Here is a 22,331-nt window from a genome sequence, read left to right as displayed (position 1 = left end):
AAATGCTCATGGCACTTACCTCCTTGCCATTCGCGACATTTAGAAGAGCCGAGTTGAGTGAGTTTAAAGAAGTTGGAATCTCGGAAGCAAAGCGTTGATTCTGCGGGAGAAATGAAATAAGATTAGGGTTTCATGAATTCGATTTAGCAGATATAGGTTAACTTATTAGTTATAAAAATACATTAGCCAAATTAAAGTTATGGATTTAAAGATCAAGTTGGTATAAACATGATTCAGCGCTGCTGATTCATATGTAAATCCTGATTTCTAATTTAGCTAGGTTTTTCTGTAAGAATGCTAGCCCTTGAGTCAGATTTTAAAACTAACGTACTTAAATCTTTGAAATCGGGTGAAGAACACTTAAATAAGCAAGTATATACAGATAAGAGAGGAATGGGAATAGTTCAATTTTACTAACAATCTCGACCAGCGACCGAATGCGGTGCCCGTGATGATATAAGGTGGAGCAACCTCGGCAGTGGGATCGGTGGCACTGCACACAGTACTTCTCTTTCAGCATTCGGTGCTGAAAGCATAAGTTCTGACCCGGCAGTTCGAAGTACAGATCGCCCACTTGCAGTCCCTTGCTGGAAATTGTGTCCTGATCCGTAGACTTGTGGAAAAAGTGCGACTTCAGCACGCGACTGTGATTGTGGACAGCATCGAAGCATCGGCGGCAGTAGAACGCATTGCACCGCCTGCACTCTCCGCTGGCAAGGGCATTCCCGCACTCGCTGCATTTGGCGGACTGGACAATCTCCTCGCTGATCGAGCTGAAGCTCAGCGATTGGTTTGCTGAGTCCGTGGCGAATCGGCGGAAGTAACTGAGGCTGCTGGTCTCACCCAGCACGTGGTAGTTCAGTTCGTAGTAGTCGCGCACATTGGCGGCCGACTTGCTGGCCGGACTCTTGGCCATGATCGTGGGAGGAGCTGGACTCTGGCACACGGCGCACTTCGGATCCCGGCGATCGCTCCACAAGCAACTCTCACAGAGACTATGACCGCATGGCAGTAGAAAGGGACGATAGCTTTCTGTAGGGTAAGAGCACATATAAAATTGGCGTTTCTTAAATTGTTTGAGGTATCGCTGTTTTCACAAATCGTACTCCCAAAAGATAAGATCATTAAAGAAATATAATTGTTAATTCCAGAGCTAACTATATTGCCTTTAACAAATTTGTGCCGCACTGCATAAGTTATATTTTGAACAAATAAGTAATTTGTATTTGGGTTTTGTTTTCTTTTTTGCAGATAGATCTATAAAATAAATATATTATAGAAGTAGCAATTTTGTAGTGTGCAAAACCCGCACAGCGGACAGGCATCTTAAGTAAGCTAATGAATGTTTTGAAAGAAACTTCATGAAGATTTTCCGATTATATTTTGGTGGAAATGATTTGCTAACCAAAGTGTGTATAAACAGTTGTTTATCTGCCCAAACTGGTGACTATTTTGTTCCGTTTTTGTAATTTTTCGTGTAATGTTTCCTTATAATGGACATCTCTAGATTTCATACAAACTGTGCGGTTATTATGTGGTGATTCATTGATAAATACGCATAGATTGGAACTGCGAGGGTTTTCCTTGCCTAAGCAAAAACATTTGTAAACATAAACATACATACATATGTACATATATATTTGTCAACTTGAGAACTTATTGTACGACTGTTTAGAAGAACAAGTCAAAGAGAAGTGAAAAACTTCTGCAGTAATGTGAGTACCTCTAGAACGAAACAGTGATGCGAGCTTGGCTCTGGCTTCTTGTTTTTCCTCGAAATATTTTAATAAACTCAATGAAAGAGTATACATTTTAAAAATAACAAGTAACATTTTAATTAAAGCTTTTAAAGCTTAAATAAATTTTATTTTGGAGTTCTTAAAGCCCCTGTGTCTATTTTCTTGACTGAACTTTTCCCAACTTTCATGCTGGCAACACTGTTCATTAAGAGAGTGGCCATTTGCAATAGCGCATCAATTTCAGACCCACGATCTAATAAGTTAATAATTAAGAAAACCCCTTTATAAAGCACGTACCTTCTCCTTGGTTCTTGTTGAACGAGTAAGTAAAACATTTTGTACATTTTGGGCAGCGCAGAAGATTCTGCAGGTTGGACGCCACAAACTTGCGATCGAAGTGTTTTATTCCGCTGTCGTCGGCAATCATTTTGATCGAGTCTTGGCACGAACCGTCGGAAAACACTATACTTTTATGACTACAATTTTATTCAACTCCAGATTATTCCAAGTTGTCAAACGCAAAACATTTTCCCAAGCACGCCGGCAAAAAGGAAGAGACAGATGGTGATGGCAAGTCGTCGATGCCAGTATCGATAAGCTCGCTTCAGGAAATATCGAAGTCTGCATTATTAAAGAATAATGGGAACAGTGGTCCCATTAGATATTGGGTACAGCCCACTAAAACGGCTTCAATAAAAGTGGGACCAGTATTTGATTGGAAGCTTAAGTGAATAGTTCAAAAAGGGCCTTTTTAAAAAGAATGTACGAATATATTGTTGAATCAGAATGAACTAGGTAAGTATACTTACTTTGCATAATAAACATACACTACCCTTCCCAATAAAATTATTTTCTCCCGTAAGCACCCTTTAATTCAACATACTACAAATTTTACCAAATACCACTGTCCAAATATTCATACAACAAAAGCTCCAATCGAAACCCCAAATCAACCGAACATGGAATCCATGATAGTGTTCTCCCGCTCCCGTCGGTTAGCTTCATCCTGCCGAAACCGGCGCAACTCCTCGTAAACAGGATCATCAGTTTCCAGTTCATAGCGACACAAGGGACAGGAGTTCGTCTGCAAGTTGTAAAGTGGGAGATGAGCAATGAGAACATTCTTAAATGTAGAGCTATGATCTATGTACCTTCTTTAGCCAGAGCAAGATGCACTCCTCATGGAATTCGTGCTTGCAGGGAAGGATCCTGTACTTCTGGCCCTCTTCGGCAGGCTCCTTGCAAACGGAGCACTCCAAGTCTCCGTCCTCTTCCGATTTCAGGATTTCGTGGACTGGAAGCTCCAGAATGGCTCGCCTGGAGGCCTCGGGCACCTCGATCTCCATATCGATGCCATTCATGATGGCCAAAACCTGGAGGCGTTTGAGGTTTCTGGCCAAATCGTTTGCACCCTGTGGTCCAGTGGGTTCATGGCCCAGTTCCTCGAAGTAGTCCGACATGACTGAAATTGTTGTAGCAGAACGTCGTAGTTGAAAGCTTGATGGTAAAAACCCCAGATCCTAGACCTATGTACATTTATGTTTATTCTCGAATTTCCACTCGATTATTTTGTGGCAGGTTACAAAAATTTGTTATATATACATATATTAGAAGTACACCCCGGTAATTAGGAGCCAAATGTGATTTTTATTCGAGTTTCTCGTATACAATTGATAACAGTCTATCTGGGATAAAACTCCATTCAATTTCATTTGTTGCAGCAACTTTATGGCTAAGTATCTAAGAGGTCTTTGCATTTAAAACGCTAGCAAGTATTGTGTTTTTCTAGGACTAAAACTCTTTGCTTAGTGGCTGGTAGCCCAGCAATGCTCTTAAAAAGTCTAAACTTACAGGCATACACTGGCTTCTTTGTTGCGTGAGCTTAGGCGAAGTCCACCCAATCAATGGTTTACTGTACTTATTAGTAGGAGCTAAACATTTCCTCCAAAGAATACGTATTCGTAAGAATATATTATTTTGTTTTGTTATCGTTTGAGCTTCATAAAGATGAATATTTGCTGAAGGGTTACTTGAAAAATTCTTGAAAATCCAATATAGGCGAATAAATACATAGTTGCCTCTACACTTGTTCACTTTTTAAATTTAAACTAAATTCCATTAAATACTGCAATTTGAATTAAATTAAAAATAAAAATAAAAAATGCTTTCCAACTGGAATCCCGAAATCCAACAAATAGCAATCCCAGTGCAACGCAAATTGGCCAATAAAAACACAAAATGAATTCCTTTTTCGTTTCTTTTTTTGGAATTTTTCTTTAACTATACGAGGTTTAATATTATTCATTTTTAAAGTAATTGATTTACGATTTACTTCAAGGTAGTTACAGAGCTTGAATCATAATTTCTACTCTCCTGTTCTCTCTTCAGGATCTTCCTCTGGCCTCACTTAAGTTTACATCCTTTGCGATCTTATCGGAAAACTCATAAAGTAGGTATACAGAGTAGTGGTAATTTATGGTAAAATAAAATACAAAATAATAAGAGTAAAACAAAAACAAGTCTTAGGCGCTAGGATTTAAAAATTAGTAGTTTTAATTGCTAGAGAATAAATTAAAGACGCCTGGCGGGGGAGCGGTTGGTAAATGATAAATAAAGGCAGGACTACATCAGGATCTACTGATTTCAGTGGGCTTATTAAAACCAAGAACTATATATATACATATATATATATATCTATATATATATATATATATATATATATACATACGAGTGGTGTATGTACAGAGCTACTTAAAGACAAACGAAACGAATAAGTACACGATTCTTCAATTACTTTAGCGGGGCGAGGAAAAACGGGTCGGGGCACATGGATTAATTACAATGCGCATTGGATTTATATAGTACGTAAGGCGGCCCGATTTCTAGAGTTGGATAAATAAAATCTAAAGAACAATTTCAAGTGATTCAACTTGTAGTATAACTCAGATCCTATAGCTTTTTAGGTTGTACCAATTCAAAAATATTTAAGCTGAATAGTAAGTATATCAAACACTTGACAACGACTTAATACCGAGGTTGAAATCATGGAAACCTAATTTTACACGCTCTATCTTATTCAACCAAAATCGACCCACCCTATTTAACATATATACGTGTGTATAGATAGTTTCTCTATATAGTAAACGATCGGCTCGCGTTAAGATCTATCACTAGCATATACGGTTAGTTCTAGTCTAGTGCTAAAAGCAGCAAACAGAAACGGCTCCAGTCGGGAAATCCAGATCCCGAACCCTCCTGGCCTTACGTATCATCAGACTGGCTTGGTTTCCTAGGGATGGTGCTATGTGTTGGTGTTTCGGATGCTCTTGTGATGGGTTGGGTTGGCTGTGATGCATGCTCCGTGGCAGATCACTAGTCCGTGATGGAGATCTGCGCATATCCCACCAGCGATCGTTCGTCGGGCACTTCGCCCGGCTGCACGCCGGAGCTCAATTGGAAAGTAATCGTTTTCATCGTTGCACTGGCAGCTATCAGTTGATCCAGATGCGTAGCCATCGGTTGGGTATCCAGCGCGTCAACGAGACCCGCATCTACCAGTTCTGTAGCGATGCCCTCGGCTGTATCCTTTCCCACTACAAACTCGAAGCGAATGTCGTGGAGCTCACGTCGCAAGTTGCGCATGCGCAGGACAAGATTGACTGGTGGCGCTTCGCCGGCGGCTTCGCTGGGAAGTGGTAACTGAGCCATGCCAGCTGTTAGCTCTCGGGTAGCAGCAGCGCCAACTGGAGCTCCAGGTGTCACTGTGGCTGAGGAAACACTATGCGTTATTTCGGGAGAAGGCTCATCCCGGTCGCTGTCCGAGGAGTCGGCTCTTTCCAATCGGTTTATGGGTCTATCTTCGGAATCCGAGTCCGAGGAGGGGTGTTTTCTACCTCCTGATCCAGAACCGGCGGCGGAGCCACCATTGTCCTCCTCTTCGCTGGACCAAACCCATTCGCCTGTCACCGTGCGATGCAAGCGACCCGAAGCTCCTGGCTGCCGTTTCGCCGCCTTGTGAACCCTGGTCTCCATACTGGGCCCGGATTGCAGCAGTGTCTGGGTGAGATACTTGCGATCCTTGGCTTTCTTGAAAAAGGCGTGCTTCAAAAGCTCACTAGCCGTGGGACGCTTCGATGGCTCCTTTTGGAGGCACTCGACGATCATCTTGCGGAATGTCTTGCCATAAGCCTTGTACTGATCCTTATCGTCCGCACCCGTGTCCAAGGTGGGTGGGTCATTCTGCAGGGTCAGCATTAGCACCTTCATGGGCGGGTATTTATGGTAGGGTGCAGTGCCCGTGGCCATTTCGATCGCCGTTATTCCAAAAGACCAAATGTCCGCCTTGAAGTCGTAACCATGATCTTGCTCCATCACCTCGGGAGCCATCCAACAGGGTGTGCCCACAAAGGTGTGGCGCACTTTCTGCCTGGACAAATCCCTGCCAGTAGCCAGCCATGCACTCACTCCGAAGTCAGCGATTTGGATGGTGCCATCGTCACCAATCAAAATGTTGCCTGCCTTGATATCTCGATGGATTTGCCCGTTCGAGTGGAAATACTCCAATCCCTTCAAAACTTCCTTCAACACCGTGGCAATGGTGGCTTCGTCGAAGACACCCTGTTTGCAATTAGACGTTCGCATCTTGTGCTTGATGATGTCCAGCAGCGAACCGCCTTCCAAAAGTCTCAGCACCAACCAGAGCTCTTCCCTCACCACAAATGAGGTGTGATAGGTGACTACGTTCTCATGAAAACAAGAGGACATGGCTTGAATCTCCTTGAGCAGTTCGTCCATCGATGTGTTCCACTTCTCGAGGTTAATGCGCTTGATGGCGCACTTCTCGTTCCTCGGAATACAGTAAGCACCATGGACAACGGCTGTGGCTCCCACACCAATGACGTCCCTCAGCTCGTAATCGTCCTTGGAGTTCGGCCACGGCTGTTTCTCTGGCGGTGCCGCAGCTCCTGGTAAGGTTGCTGCTCCAGCCACATTATTGCTAGACAGATTGGCGGGTATGGAGGTCATGCTCCTGCTTGCGGTTCCGTTTTCAGCTGCGACTGTGTGTGGTGGTGGGGTTCCCGGACGTCGTCGATTGTTTATAGCCGGCTGACTTTGCGATCTTGGGGTATTCCGCGGACGGGGTTGCTTTGATATTGGTGGGGTTTTCTGGGGCTCCTCCTTTTTTATCGGATGAAACTCCTCGTCCTGCTGGCGGTAAATGGCTGGATGCTCGTTCTCCGATTCCCTCTGCTCTTGCTCCTTTTGCTGGACTTTATAGCTGCCCGAATGGGAACTCTCCCTGGGTTCTTCTGACTGTTTCTTTTTCGGATTTTGATGCTGCTCTTCCTTCTTGGCAAAGCACCCAAAGATTCCTGTATCCTTCGGATCTCTTTCTTGGGATTCTTTGCTTTGGTTCTGGTTGTTGTTGTTGGCGATGTGTGCCACCTCTGCAAGTGGAGAAAAAATCAGAATGGGGTAAAGTTAGGGACCTTGCCTTGCTTTATCTTTAAACAATAATCAACTGATCTACGTGGATGATGATCAACGAGCTGCTCAAGGTTGATTCAGGAAGCTTAAGGAAAATCTAGTTGTGAAAATCAGAATGCAAGGGTGAAATCCAGATGCCGAATGCAGGGTGTGGAAAGGGATTAAAGGGGCTTCGTAAAAGCCTTGGATTTCAGTGTATGATGAGTTAGTTAATCACTTCAATTTAGAATATACTTTAAAAAAATGAACAATTTCTTCAAAATAATTATTCATATAATTGTCATATAATTGTCGGATAGTTTTTGTTCAAGATTTTTTTAAGTAGTTACTTAAATATTTCGAATTAGGTTACATGTGCATTGAATAAACAAAAAAGTTTAAAGAACATTTAGCTTATTGTTAGGGAATTACCCCGACATGTTTTAAATATAACGCTCGTTTAATGTTCGACACATGCCTAACTGGAAATTGTGTTCATTCATACTAGCTTTCTTCTCCCCGTCACATTATGCTAAATTTTTCCACGTTTTGCTGATAAGATTTTACTGCATGAATATATTGTGTGGAACACTACCGGTTAATTTTTTCCGCCCTCGACTGTGTACATATGTGCGATCTGCGCTCTCTTAAATTGCCTTACTCTTCGACGCTCAGGCTCTCTTCCAAGCAGCATAAAAAAAGTTCAATCGCATGGAATGAACAAGAGAGAGGGAGAAAAGTGTGCGAGCGGGACCAATGACCGCATTGAGCTATTTATAGCAACAAAAAACGATAACAAAAATAACAAAAATAATGTGTGTGGAAACTGTAATTATGTTTTCAGCTAAATGTTTACAATTTCTGCTTTCCTTTAATTTCCTTCTTCATTTTGATTACATCGAAAACACGATAAGCTTGCGGTTGAAAACGGTAAAAAGAACAACCGCAATTCGATAACTGTGACAGCAGCGATAAAGAAAACGCGTTTCCAGCTATCGGACGTGTCATGTGCCACTTAATTAAACTAACTAACTTTTTGGACCAACACTAAATGTACTTGGCGAATTTCGCAATTTAACACTTAGGCCAAGTCAAATAAAGAATAAGGGAGGGAAAACAAAAAAATATCTAAATGTTTACACAACAAACAAAATGCGAAGCGAGGGGAGACAGGAAATGGCCTCTAGAACACTTGGCAACCAAAAATAAAATTAAGAAGGCTAATTTGAGCAGAAACCACTTTAGAATGGTTGAAAGGAAAGCTAAGGCTAATTTTAACTAATACACTTGCATATGCTTCAATTTATTATGAAAATCTATGAAAATTTTTGCAGTCGGAAAAAAAAGATAGGTAAAGCCACTAACTTGACATCCGAAGACAATTTAAATCCTCAAAACAAAAGCAGAAAATCATAAAAATCTAAGTAAAAATCGGTTGAAATCAGATTTAAGGCAAATAAACTCAATGACAAATATGAATTTAACTGGAAAGTTTGCGTAAATGCTTTTATTTATGCAGACAAATTTCATAATTGATCAATAGCAAGAGCGGCAGGAGAAAGGGAGAGAGAAGAGAGCGCGGGAGAGTCACACGATCATGTGCATCTGATAAGCATTGTCACACGACTTCACACACACGCACACACTTGGAAGTTCAATAAATTTTCATTAGAGCTTTATTGATTTCTCGGCAAGGAAATCAAAACAATTTACGCTAAATGCTGAAGAAATAATTACACGATTCTTGTTGCTGCTACTTCTTTTTTATTCTGCTGCACGCCGGTGCGACTCAGTGTTGGTCTTTGCTTTTTCCAGCTTCCTTGTATTCCGATTCGTTTCGTTTCGTTCCGTCCCGATTTGTCTTCGGCGTAGCGATCGCTTCAAAAGCCGCGCAACAAATGAGCGCACAAAAACAGAACAACAAACGCAATGGCAATGGCAAAGCCAAAGCCAAAGGCAGCGCAGTCGACGTCGACGTCGTAACAAGTGCGCCAACGGCTTGTGGCAAAAACAACAAGAATAAGAGAGAAAAGCAAAGAAGGTCAAGTTATGCGAGCATAGGATACCCTACCACCAAATAATTTAGTGTAAGAGCTAGGTTTTCCAGTAGTCTGCGGATTAAAATGGTTTATCTAGCTTTTTTAATCAAGATCTCCACGATTGTGGGGTTAGTTCTTTGGAATTTCCTTAAACCGCACTACTGAAGGGTATTAAATGAGTGTGGAAAGCTGCAACTTGAAGTATACAAAAATATATTTATTGAGTAAATATCAACAGCGGTAAAGAAGGGCGGTGGGGCGGAGGTGTTGGTGGGGCGCCGGTCTGCTGTTTCACGAAGAAGAGAATGAGGAACGAGAGAGGTAGAGAGCGCCAGTGAGAGCGGGTTAAGAGCCGCACAGTGGGTGACATAGATAAAACCAGGTTTTATTAGCAATACGACGTTTATAAACAAAGAAAAGTGTTATTTCAAAACACGAACTTAAAAGAACCAAAGATGAACAATTGAATACCTCAACTTATTTATTATTAAAAACGAATAGTATAATAGCTCAAAAATCTATAAACTACTTTTTCTACATTCCACATAATTTGCATGTTGAAAAGGCGATGCTGACCCACTGCCAATTGCACAATTTGTAGGGTTTTCCTTTTGTTATCCCCCACCAATTTTCCCTTGTGTACTCGGATTTTATCAGCTCTGACGCGCACGATAAGTTAAAAAGTTTCCAGCGGCAATAACAACAACAAGCGAGAACAATTAGCAACAATAAAGACCCAAAGTCCCCAAAAGTGGAGCATAGATACAGCAGACATACATATGTGCTTTCCATACCGCACCCAGATACAAAAGTGGAATCCAGTATCTCACTCTCTCGCTTTTACTCTTTTTCCATTCCGTTATCGAGCTGGGTAAGATAACTGGGTTAACATACTGGAAGGGGGTTCATTTGTGGGGGGAAGCCCGCACAGTCATCATGGAAAATTCGTAAATTGCATCCACAACAGCCCATCCATAAAACCCAGTCGGACATCTACATAGATACAAAAGTATCTTTGTATCTATTGCTTGATTATGGGATCGTCAGTTTGCATTGGCCATAGCGCTAAATTCTTTTCTGCTCTGCATGAAAATGCGCAATGGTCGAGCGAAGAAGAACGAAGACGACGACTGAAGACTGAAGACTTATAAAAATAAGATATTCGCACACACACAATACTGATACTGATTTTTGCGTGGTCTATTTATTTTTAGAACGTCTCTGTCTCGTTTGCTATTTGCATATAATTTCCAATGCAGTTCGGCCATGGCAAAGTGTCTCGGTGGGCGGAAAGGGGGGGTTTTGGGGCTGGCGAACGCAAAAGGTGATCGTCATCACCGCAGTGCGTAAAAACCCAAATGAATCGGAAAATGGAAAGCAGCTCAAGAGAAAGAACCAGGGATACACTCTATAGTTTATAGTTATCTTATACAATATTTCAAGTTTTTAAGAGTTTCCTTAAGTTTTGTTAAGTTAGCATACTTCAAGCTGTTTGGTAATACTTTGATTGGTTGATACTGAGGATTGGTAAGGTATTTGGTAACTCTCTTACTTAATAGTTGAAAATGTAACATTGCGATTTTTTTGTAACAATTCAGTATTATTATAACTTGAGTAACTTTTGTGGGACTGATGATTAGTAGTTCATGAAAATAAGACCATGGTCCTAATTAGCTTTAGTTTGTTTCATTCAAATCAATTAACAAAACTTTCCACACAGATAATTACAAATTAAGGTATACTAAAGCTGGCCATTTATCCGAATGATTCAGTTACCTAATCACCCCACAATATAGCTAATGGATCCTCATTAAGTCCGGTGATGAATACACATAAATATCCCATTCGCTTAACACATTTTCCGTATATTGCACTCTGCGTTTTGCAAATATGCGACAGCCTTAATATAGAGGAATCAGATAAATTTCAAAAATACACGTGAGTGTATTTATAAAACCGCTCGGTGGAAAGAATTCAACGACATAATTTCAATATCGACACACTAACGAGTTGCTTGAACTTTGAATTGCAGTTGCAATATCGCTTCGCATTAATTGTTGACACAGTTCGACCTGCACTCGCGCCCAAGAATGAAACACTCTGCGCAAATGACTCGGTTCTGTATCTTTACTATGTATCCGATAAGTGGATGAGTGCGCTATGAGTACTAATCGGTACGTATGCCAAGTGCCCAAGTGACTGTTTGTTTAGATTAGATTTTTAGTTTGGCCGATGCCAGCGACTTTTCGGCACGTCATGAGGAAGAGTAATTGATTTCTGGTTTTCGCATTTGGTTGCTGTTCCTATTCGGGAACATAGTATTTGCACTGGCATTGATGAATTCATATGGCAAACTCATTGAGATCTTTCGTGTTCTGGCTTTCGCTGTTGGTCGATTAATCAGCATGGCGAAAACATATTTTAAACGTTTACAGCATATAGTTCAATTCACAGAATATAGTAGAAAATGAAAAATGAAGAAATACATTGTATTTTGTTAGACCTCAACTTAGTAAGTGCTTTTGCTTTGGAAGTTAAGCAAATCCTAAGTAAATTATAAATCTCGTTGAGACATTTTTATGAGCTTTTTGTGACAATTATTTTTTAATTTAATTATCCTGAACCCGACTGTATATAAATCACGAGCAGAGAACGGGGATCCCCCTGTCTGAACTCAGTTTTGGCAATTTAAGTTGGGTTGCCAATGAAGGCGCACAAATTCGCATTTAAAATTCACGCTCCTATCTATCAAATAGGTATCATTTATTTAGCTATTTGCATAAGGCCGTGCACATGCATTATTTTTGGATTAGAAAATGACAAATGCGGGGCATGTGGGAAATAACTTTCGGCGATAACATGAAATTCACATTAGTTGGTTAGCCCAATGTGTGGATTGTGCTTGTGATTTTGCTGAAAATTTGAGTGTCGTAATGGTGATTTATGTAGTTTGGTTTTCGAAATTTTCAATTTTCAACCCACTTTGTTTGAGGCACGCTAAATTCAGCAACTGCATTTTGTCTGGTTGTCACTTTTACTAGTCCTGGATTGTTTTCAGATGTAGATTCGATCACACACGACACTCGAAAATGACTGAGTTGAGTTATCAACGAAACTGCGATTGGGATTCGATCCGATTGCAGTTCCAAATCGCATTGCTCGCGATCGCTGAGTGGACCGCTCCTCCAGCGCGAAAATCACAAATTCGACTGAACTTCACAAATCGTTGTAATCAAACATTTAAAATGAACAGTTTTTTTTCGTTTCGTTTAGCAATAAACAACAATAAAATTAAATGAGCTCTACAAATGGCGGAACACGACGACAGGCAGCCGGCAGAGAAGCAATAACAACGATACTATAGGAAAACGCCGTCGTCGCCGATCGACGAATAAACGTACGAAATGTGCGAAATTTCGCCGCCTCCATCAACGCGTTGGCGTTAGTTAGTAGTAGTTAGTGGTAGTTAGTATCCGCCTTTGTATCCCCATCGGTGTATCTGTATCTGTATCTGTAACACTAGGTGTATCTATGTCGGCTGACGTAAACTCGGATTTGCCGGGCATTATTGCGAAAGCCCAGCTGATAAGTAATATTTCTGAGTGATTGCCCTGAATTTCAACTAAAATTAAAATACCTTTGGCAGGGGATATTCGAGAATTTGCATAGGCGGTGGTTCCTATCTCCGTTCTAGCGGGTTCCACAAGTTTCGTTTGATGCTTAATTTAAAGCTACATAGTTTCATAAAATCAATAAATCAACAATTGATACATTGCTACATTGATACATTGGATACATTGCACGCATTCGCTTATTCATGGGAAGCTCTTTTGTGAATTTTCTTTTGATGTTTTGAGCTAAGATCTATCGTAAATTCTATAAACGTAGTCTTTGTTTTTACAAGTAAGTACTAGGATGTATCTGTAGATGTGGTAAAGTAAAGTATAACTTCTTTTTTCTTATAGACGTCTATTAGCCATGTTTACCCAGCTATTAGCAGCACTGTACCCAAGTAAATCTTCTTCGTCAGAGAGACATGGTATTATAGGATGTGTATTTTTAAATTCTTGCTTATAGGCAAAGTGTGGTTCTTTTTCCTACTTTTTGAGTTCATCTAATTTTGAACAAGTGAATTTGTTGTATCCAAGCCAACAAAGCTTGAGAATCGAAATGTGTGAAATCTGTCAGGCAGTGCAAATCGTAAATATATCTATAATTGTACGCTGGCTTACTTTTTATGCGCACCGGCGATTCGAGTCAAATGATCGAACGCCCTCAAAAAGTTTCGACACTCAAAGAGCGCAAAAAATAACCAAAAAACCTGCGATTTAATTAGCGGCCAATGTTTTTCGACACGTGTGTGGGCGGGCCAATGGTTGAACCCCATTCCCGAACCCAAATATTCCATATATACTACTCACAGTACTAGGCGTTGGTCATAAACTTTGAGAAATTGTCTATTGCGTGACGTCGGGGACAACTAAATGAGGAAAACTCATGAATGACCACGAGCTGGGGCTCAGCTATAGTGAATGAACCAAAGCGAACCTATTTAGTATAGTAAAAACTACAGTGGATACATAAATGTATATTTGGATGTGTATATACAATCAGCTACAGCACTAGGAAAATTAATAGCAAAGTATTCGGGCTATGTGATACCGATTAGTAAGAGGCATTGATTGTCAGTATGAATACTGCGGTCCATTTACTTGTTTTCTAACTTATTTAGGTATCTTTAAAGAGCATATTTACTTTAAAAGTCAGGTAAGAATTAATTCCATTATACCATCGACGTATGTACGAGCACCTACAAAAGATATATTTTAAAAGTATATTTTGATATGTGCCGCGCACCAATTGACGCGGGGTTCGAGAAACTTTATACATTTGTATAAACAAATGCGCGTATATTTCTTAAAAAATCCTAAATATTTGCCATGTGCCATCCCCCATAGGCGAAATCAATGCTCACAATTTACTGGTCACCATGTGATTTCTACTCACTCGGTCGATTTCTCAAGGCAAGGACGTTTGGGACTTTTGCACTTGCAAAGTTTTTTTTTCGCAAATTTAAAAACAGCAGTAAATAAATCAATATTCTTGAACGTAAATCGTGTTGCCGTGTTCGAGGGTATTTCAGTTCAATGAGTTCAAAGAGCTGCTCAAAAGCAGGAAGTTAATGTTTTGGGAAGACATATTATATGACAAACATAATTATGGCACATTATTATTCAAAACTGAAACTAAATGAGCCGTGTTAATTGCTCTTTTGTTTTATTGACAGAGACAGCGAGGCTTTGTTTAATAAAAAATTACAGCAAATTTAGCATGTCTAAAATGTCTGGATACATGTAGCGATCTTTTGAGAACTCAATTCTTTATTTAGTAAATATCATTTTGTAAAGACGAGCACCATTAATTTAAGCCTTCTTGTTCCAAAATCAATAAGTGGAAGTCTCACATGGAGGGCATAAAGAAAAAACTTTACGTTTCAATACCCATATGTGCCTAGATAAGCACGAGAATCTCATATGAAGTAACCTTGCCACAAGACACACAATCGAGGGGCTTAATGGTGCCCCTGAATATGCATCAAAATGAAACACATAAATCGTAAAGCCGAGTCGGCGCGATGACAATGCCTAAAAATAGCAATCGCAATTGAAATGTCGTTCCATATTAAGCGTGGAGCCCAGTGATAGTTTCGTTCTTTCTCTGGTGGCTAAATTTAAATCTCTGAACGTCACATGAGTGGGTAGGAAATGGTGCACGGATCGCACAGTTCGTATACTATACTATACTATACTATACTATATACTATATAATGCGGAATGGGGGAACCTCTGCTTCAGTGCAGAAATGGTAAATTACAGAGCGACGCAAGTTCAAAGTCAAAATAGTAATTGAACGCTCGTTGGGAGGAGGAACCAGTCCGCATGTCAGTCAGTTCAGCATGATCGTGGCGATGCTGATGATCATCATGTTTCCACCGATCGTACAAGATCACTATGCAAATTTGTTGTTGTTTTTCCGCTCGACCGAGCATGCAAACAAATTAAGACTGAGGGCGCCGTGCCCCGACTAGCGAAATTTAATTAGCATTGCCTCACTGTACCCGCTTTCAGTGCACTGCGAGTGCTGTTGCGAATTGTTTTGTGTGATTATTCTATGTGAAAAGCGTTTCTGCTCCTTGGATTACTACATTTTCTGCTCCAATGAGCAAATCACCCTTAGCATCAGCAGTCCACGTAGTGTAAAATCTGCAGTGATCGCTCTACAACGAGCGACGAAGTTATCTAGTCATTTTCAAGAGCTCTTTTTGTTAAATACTATCGAATCTTTGAGTAATACACCTCTAGTGGAATGCGCAAGTTATGTAATGCAATGGGAATTTTTCCCAGTGTATGACTCCGTCTCTGCCACCGTGTCTTTTCGCAACTGAAACGCTTTCGAATGCCCTCCCACACATTTCCGCGTGCTAGCAGTGAGGCAAATTGAGCGATTAGCGCCGAGCGGAACGTGACCCACCGGGTTGATTTCCCACCTCCCCAAAAGCCCGAAAAACCCCACTGTGCCTTCTACCTATCTCAATTTAAATTCGATTTCAGATCACCATTTAGATTTCAGTTTCGCCGATTGCATTTCGCGCTAATGCGTTTCGTCTACCGAACGAGCATACTTCTGTACTTCTATAGAAGCGTGCTTTCTTAATGACTTTATTATGAAACCCCAATTGGGATGACTAGTTATTGTGAAACTAAAACATTCGTGAATCACGCTACGGAAAACCCCAATGCATACAACAAAAAAAAAAAAAAAAAAAAACTAAAAACATGTTTAAAAAAATGGTCAAAACTAACTAACTTGAGTCACAAAAAGTTTATCTGCACTTTGAACTAAGAAGCCAGTTAATGCTTGCCATTTACGTCGATTTTTTTTGCTCTATTTATATATATTAAATTTATGATCCCAAAGTTAACTTACCAATTCTCCTCTTAAAACCTGAAAAAATAAAGAGAACATATTAGAAAAGGTTAGTTTAGATAAAGTTTGAACAAATGGTTTCAATGGGGGTTAATGAAAAACTATTGAACAAAAAATTCAAATAAATAATACAAGATAAAGTATTCTTATTTTAAAATAATTTATTAATCGCTAGCAATTTAGGTGAAAATCTATATCAACGTTCATCATGTAAGAGATCAGCCAAGCGAACGGCCAATAATTTTCGAGAGGGGGCGCCAAATAAATAATAAATAATAAATAATTAGAGCACATAAATTTTGATTTGTAAATGTGCGAATAATTTATTAAGGCTTTTCCCCTACTTTTGTTGGCGGGCATGGAAGCAGCTAAAAATAAACGAGTCTCGAATGTGTAGCCACAAAACTTATCTTCATGCCAATAAATATAAACTTATCCCGCATGCAAATAAATTATGAGCAGCCGATGGCCACCAGTGCAGCATTGCATCGCCATGCCACCGATTTTTGTGCCAGTCTTGGGGGTTCTTTACGTGGTGGAAGGGCGCAGGTGTGGCACCTGTTGCCACCAATTAAGCGAATGGCGTTTAGAAATATTAAAATGGGACCGACCAATAGGTTGGCTAGTTTCTACCCAACTGCTGCCAAGGAAATTAAAATGTGAGCCAATGTCGCCAGAGAGTATAGTAATTAAATGCGCAAAATGTCTCAAAATGTATTTTTTCTGGGAATTTCCCCATTATGGTCTTGGAAGTAAGCCATGGCGATACGTGCTAAAATCGGATTTATAGTCGTCTTTGCCACATTTTGGTGACGTCTGGGCTTCGATACTTCTAAATAAATATTGCCTTAGTCAATACAGATGGTTCGTTCTCTTATTTACCCAAAATAAAGCAAATAAAGTAAAAACAAAACTAAAAGAATTCCAGTAAAAAGACCGATTTACCTTGGGATAAAGCTAACAATCAATTTCCACTCTCTGGCTTCTAGTTAAAGTTCTTAAGGCAGATAAATGGGTTTAGTAACCTTAAACTATGTATCTTTTAGGTAACCAGTAATTTTAGAGACACACATCAAAATAGCAAGCTTTAATCGCCGACAACTATATATTTTCCAAAACAATAATCAAGGCACAGTGCTATTTTCTTTACGAACTGTGATATGGCTTTTAAATAGACAAAACAGCTGCGCACTTTAATAACTTGCCATAAATTATAAACAATGGTTATGCTGCGTATTTCCCACATACAATAATAATAACAAATACCAGGGGACAAAAACAGGCGGCACGTGCTGTAAAACCCATTAAAAACATTTTCTAGCCGCATAAACAAGAGCAAAATAGAAAATTGTGAGCGCATTAAGTTCGAAATCTGTGTGGACAACAAAATGACATGCAAGACAAACAAAATGCGCTTAAGTGTATGACATATGCTGGGATTTCAGACGTCCTCATAGCAAATATACAAAATATGAAATGAAAATGCGTGGTAAATGCAAAAAATCATCTAATAATTGAGTGATTTATGGCTATAAAAGGGGCCATAAAAATGGCTATTTAAGTGAAACCCAAAAAAGGCATCATTTCAAATACATTTTTCTAACACATTAAGTTGCTTGTATACCCTTTCAACTGTGATTAAGCTTATCGCCTGATGGCTTGCTCACACTTATTTATATTGGGACCCTTCAACTAATCGTACCTCGAGTGCCACTAAATATAGTACACTAGAAGTTGCCTCAAATACCATAGAAACAATAAGAACCAATCAAAAGAATTGCCAAAGTATGGTTCCTATTGGGAAAAAGAGTATAACTTCATTGTTAAAACTGAAATATTGCCAGGGATTTATTTGCAGCACCTGTAAGCGTCGTGCAAATCGGATTAGCATAGATTACGAGTAAAATGAAATTTAAATTACTTGTAAATTGCAATAAAAATTATCCGAGTGGACATGGAACGTTGAATGGGTGGAAGTGTGAGTCGAGCAAGTGCAAGGCAAGCAATTAGAATGGGCGACAATTGCACGTGGTTCTCACGATGTCACATGGCCAATAGACCACAATAGACTAATCTAAGCAATCATCGACGATGGGCACATCGAGCATAAATTGCCGACACGGGATGCAACTAATTAGAAACGCAAATTGGCAATCGGCATGGCATTTGCCACTTGGGCGGACAACAGGTGTAAATGGCACGATTATGGCACTGTGTTCATGTGTTCATGCGCCTTAAAAGCCCGTTGATCAATCAAATTAGCAGCGGTTTCCAAATCCCAATTCCAATGTTTAGGTTATTGGTTTTAAATTGCCTTTTTATTTGCCACAGCCACGCGACTCTGCCACGCAGCTGGCATGTGAAATTCTTCGGCCATTAGAGAGATGTGTTGGACCATACCAAGCTTGAAATTCTTTTAAGTCGCACATTTGATGATTTTGACACCTGCTTTTCTATCTCCAAATTGTTTAAAAAAATTCTAGTAGATAAGATGGGTTTTCTAAAACAAAAGCATTAACTTTTGGAAGAGCTTACCAAGTAAAACTAGAAATTTATCATATTTTAAAAAGGAAGATAGTTGCTTTCCGTAAAGGTGTTTATTGTTGGGCTATTTGTTTTTAATTCTCGATTTGCGTTGCAGAGTAATAGTTTCAAGTAATCGTTGTTTTTAGCAGTTTGCTTTCGTTAATTGTGTAATCATTGACCGACAATTAGCGTATTGACGCAAAAGAGTAGGATATTTGTCTAAACTAGGCATATACTATATTTTAAGCAAATCATTTTCATTTTTTACATAAGAGTGATTCTATTAATTGTATAAATTATTTTATATTCAAAAATCATTTGTTCAATTTAATCAATCAAACTCTACCTTTAGAAACATCAAGATTCTAAGATCCTGTATCGGATCTTACTAGTGGCATCGTATCAGTTTAAAGCCACTATTCGAAATATCCGACTGAAAAGATATTTTTTGAAGATAATGGTATGACAATCACGAAGGAACTTCCGCGTGGATCACGAATTGAATCTACCCTCTTAACTGAAATTATGGTTAACCTTCAGGAATTAGTGTGTGAAAATTAACCTTAGTGATGTGTACCGACAAAAACTAGTTGCAATAACAGCCGGCGGCAATAAAAGATGATAACACGCTAAATGAATGCATATTGCATAATCTTTCTCTGCCTGTCCGTCCCTTTCGCCGAATGCAATTGAAAATGCAAATTGCGCGGGAATTTGAAAGAGCAGCCTGCTGCACCCACAACTGCGAACATGCCCGAGTGAAATGGGAAAGCAGAAAAAAAAATCGCCACTAATTGAGGACCCGTCCATTTGAAGTTCGTATCAATTAAGAGAAATGCAAGCAATTCAATCAAGTCGGGCAGTGTCGTAATATTGCCGGACGCGAGTGTTTCCAATATGCTACGCGTGTGTTCCAATTCCAGTTGAGGGCACAGCAGCGGTGAGCGTAATTGTACTCAATATTTGTTCTGGAAATTTCTTGTACCTCGTGTAATTAAAAAACGAATGGATAATGTAATTGATTGGTAAGTATAAGTGTTTCATTTTTAAATAACGAGAATTTAATAAAATGTTTAGACACCTCTGAAATGAATTTTAAATGATCTTTTACTACACGAAATTTAAATGTTGATTGAATAACATTACTTAACAGAATCGTAATATATAAATACTCTTTGAAAATGCTTTCAAACTTCCAAATATATATTTGTAAAAGTATTACTTCTTTACTAACGTTGAAATTAGTTTGACATATAAATATATATGTGACGCACCCTACTTATTTGACCGCTACTGTAACTGACACGCATAACCTCACACAAGCACAAGCACAGTTACTGAGTCACCCTCGCTCGCACTCGCGTTCTCTTCTCACTCTCTCACGCTCTCTTTGGCACAGATGACAACAAGCCGGTATTTTCATACAAATTTTCGAAACGAATGAAATGCTAAAAAGCAGAAGGCTACAAAGCAGCTCAAACTCAAAAAATCACACAAAACAGCACAGAATGAGCAGCATTTGTTTTCTAGAACCAGTTGCGAAATCAGAAAAGTCAAAGAAATGTGATTTTCGGGGGTGGGGTGGAAAGAGAGGGACAACCAACCTGTTTTCCCTTTGCAAAATCGATGAAAAACCAATCGCTGAAAAAGTAACTTCACACGGGAACGTATCTTGCACCGATTTCGTATTATTCACAAATTGATTTTCTGACTTTCGGCGCCTCCTCCACTTCTCTATGCAACTTTTAGTTGTATTTGTTGCGAAAAAATTCCACTGCTCTCTCAGCGTGACGAAACGTTTTTTCGATGTTGTTCTTGCTTTTGGCTGCTTCGCTGGCAATTCACCGATTCACAGGAGTATATTCGCCATCCGGACTATCGCCAATATCTTCGGGGGATATTTGTCGGCTGATTTCGATCACCTTTCGAGTGAAAATTACACGAAAAAGTCAAAAAGTCAGCTAAGCGAAGCGATTCGACGGCACGAAATAAATATACAATAAAAATTCAGCTGCCGCACGGTCCGTTCTCTTTCGTTTCAGCGTTCCCTTTCGCTGTTCCCCGTTTGTTTACCATCTGTATCCAAAAAGCTTGACATACAGGGCGCTGTTAAGCGCATATGCTGTTAGGCTGAGCGCGCAATTCAAATTCGTACTGTTCCAAGACAAGAGGCAAAAATAATACTGATATTATTTTGATTATTTAATTGATATCTAAATATGTTCATTAAAGGGGATGATCAACATGTTTACATATGTATGTACATATGTATTTGTATGTTATAAAATTAAATGAAAAGTAAAAAACATGACCATTAAAAGGTAGTAATTTAAGACTTTCCTTTTTATACCCGTTACTCGTAGAGTAAAAGGGTATACTAGATTCGTTGAAAAGTATGTAACAGGCAGAAGGAAGCGTTTCCGACCATATAAAGTATATATATTTTTGATCAGGATCAATAGCCGAGTCGATCTGGCCATGTCCGTCTGTCCGTCCGTATGAACGTCGAGATCTCAGGAACTACAAAAGCTAGAAAGTTGAGATTAAGCATAAAGACTCCAGAGACATAGAAGCAGTGCAAGTTTGACGATTCATGTTGCCACGCTCACTCTAACGCCCACAAACCGCCCAAAACTGCCACGCCCACACTTTTGAAAAATGTTTTAAAATTTTTTCATTTTTGTATTAGTCTTGTAATTTTCTATCGATTTACCAAAAAACTTTTTGCCACGCCCACTCTAACGCCCACAAACCGCCCAAAGCTGCTACGCCCACACTTTTGAAAAATGTTTATATATTTTTTCATTTTTATATTGGTCTTGTAAATTTCTATCGATTTGCCAAAAAACTTTCTGCCACGCCCACTATAACGCCTACAAACCGCCAAAAATTGTGTTTAAGACTCTCCTTCTCCCTTCCACTAGCTGAGTAACGGGTATCAGATAGTCGGGGATTTCGACTATAGCGTTCTCTCTTGTTTTATTTAATTTTAATAAGAGAAACCATTAAGAAATCACCATTTTAGAAATTCAAAGAAATATCTAGTTTTACATTATTTAAATATTGCTTTGAAAAATCCACTAAAAAAGTTGATCGAATTGGGCGATATCCTAAACAAGTATTTTATTCTGGTCTTCACTTATGTTTAATGGGCATATTTACAAGAAAAGAAATAAATACCTAACTAGCAAGCTTTGCTGCATCACCCTTTCCGCTCAAAGTGAAAAGCGTTTTAAAAAGGGAAGCTTGAGTGCTGTAAGAGCCCAGCAGAATGTTAGAGCAATGTTACATCTCCACCCACCGCCTCCCACTTATGTAATCCGGGAGTGGGTCTAGGTCAAGGTCACAGGGGCCGGTGCACGCCCTTGACAAGCCGAGCAGCCTCCGAACCGAGACCTATGTGCTCCAGATTATTACATAATAGGTAAAGGATTACAGCGTGGGAGCTGGCAGTCTTAAAGTTGGAAGCCTTGCGAAATTAAACAACTTTCGGGCAATCATAATCACTGTCTATCTGGGGACTGGGCGTTTTGGGTCTTCCGCAAATGACCAAATGACCAAAATCCAATCAGTC

The 22,331-nt window shown here is 39.6% G+C and overlaps 3 protein-coding genes and 1 long non-coding RNA gene across 7 annotated transcripts in view; 1 reads left to right on the top strand and 3 right to left on the bottom strand.

Annotated features, from left to right (window-relative positions):
* Window positions 1-2,244, bottom strand: part of LOC120453089 — a 60,501-nt gene extending 58,257 nt beyond the window's left edge. Inside the window, exons 1-3 of the mRNA XM_039637616.2 lie at window positions 2,037-2,244; window positions 419-1,032; window positions 20-100 (exon numbers count right to left, since the gene is read on the bottom strand). Of these exons, the coding sequence (XP_039493550.2) occupies window positions 20-100; window positions 419-1,032; window positions 2,037-2,166 (825 nt within the window). The 5' untranslated portion in view covers window positions 2,167-2,244. The remainder of the gene's footprint in view (window positions 1-19; window positions 101-418; window positions 1,033-2,036) is intronic.
* Window positions 1,955-2,744, top strand: LOC120453097. The gene is made up of 3 exons (XR_005616525.1): window positions 1,955-2,061; window positions 2,238-2,534; window positions 2,603-2,744. It is a non-coding gene; the product is annotated as an uncharacterized LOC120453097 (long non-coding RNA).
* LOC120453095 (E3 ubiquitin-protein ligase RNF181 homolog) lies at window positions 2,594-20,788 on the bottom strand. Of its 3 annotated transcripts, XM_039637626.2 has the most exons (4): window positions 20,362-20,788; window positions 16,232-16,249; window positions 2,891-3,201; window positions 2,594-2,823 (listed from the first exon to the last, which is right to left on the bottom strand). In XM_039637626.2, the coding sequence occupies exons 3-4, from the start codon at window positions 3,197-3,199 to the stop codon at window positions 2,689-2,691; spliced, it is 444 nt and encodes a 147-aa protein (XP_039493560.1). In that variant the 5' UTR covers window positions 3,200-3,201; window positions 16,232-16,249; window positions 20,362-20,788; the 3' UTR covers window positions 2,594-2,688. The 3 variants fall into 3 exon arrangements, with proteins under 3 accessions (XP_039493560.1, XP_039493562.1, XP_039493563.1); XM_039637628.1 differs by lacking the exons at window positions 16,232-16,249; window positions 20,362-20,788 and adding an exon at window positions 3,591-3,750 and having other exon boundaries at window positions 2,638-2,823; XM_039637629.1 differs by lacking the exons at window positions 16,232-16,249; window positions 20,362-20,788 and adding an exon at window positions 3,591-3,741 and having other exon boundaries at window positions 2,638-2,823; window positions 2,891-3,265.
* On the bottom strand, window positions 3,983-16,248 carry LOC120453091 (serine/threonine-protein kinase OSR1). Of its 2 annotated transcripts, none has more exons than XM_039637621.2 (2): window positions 16,232-16,248; window positions 3,983-7,186 (listed from the first exon to the last, which is right to left on the bottom strand). In XM_039637621.2, the coding sequence occupies exon 2, from the start codon at window positions 6,762-6,764 to the stop codon at window positions 5,112-5,114; it is 1,653 nt and encodes a 550-aa protein (XP_039493555.1). In that variant the 5' UTR covers window positions 6,765-7,186; window positions 16,232-16,248; the 3' UTR covers window positions 3,983-5,111. The 2 variants fall into 2 exon arrangements, with proteins under 2 accessions (XP_039493555.1, XP_039493554.1); XM_039637620.2 differs by lacking the exon at window positions 16,232-16,248 and adding an exon at window positions 12,227-12,428.
* Window positions 20,789-22,331: the final 1,543 nt, after the last annotated feature.

The sequence above is a fragment of the Drosophila santomea genome, chromosome 3R (genome assembly GCF_016746245.2).
Source record: "Drosophila santomea strain STO CAGO 1482 chromosome 3R, Prin_Dsan_1.1, whole genome shotgun sequence".
Classification (NCBI taxonomy): domain Eukaryota; kingdom Metazoa; phylum Arthropoda; class Insecta; order Diptera; family Drosophilidae; genus Drosophila; species Drosophila santomea.
Note: the sequence above shows the minus strand (reverse complement) of the source record. Positions and strands in the feature narration are given on the sequence as shown.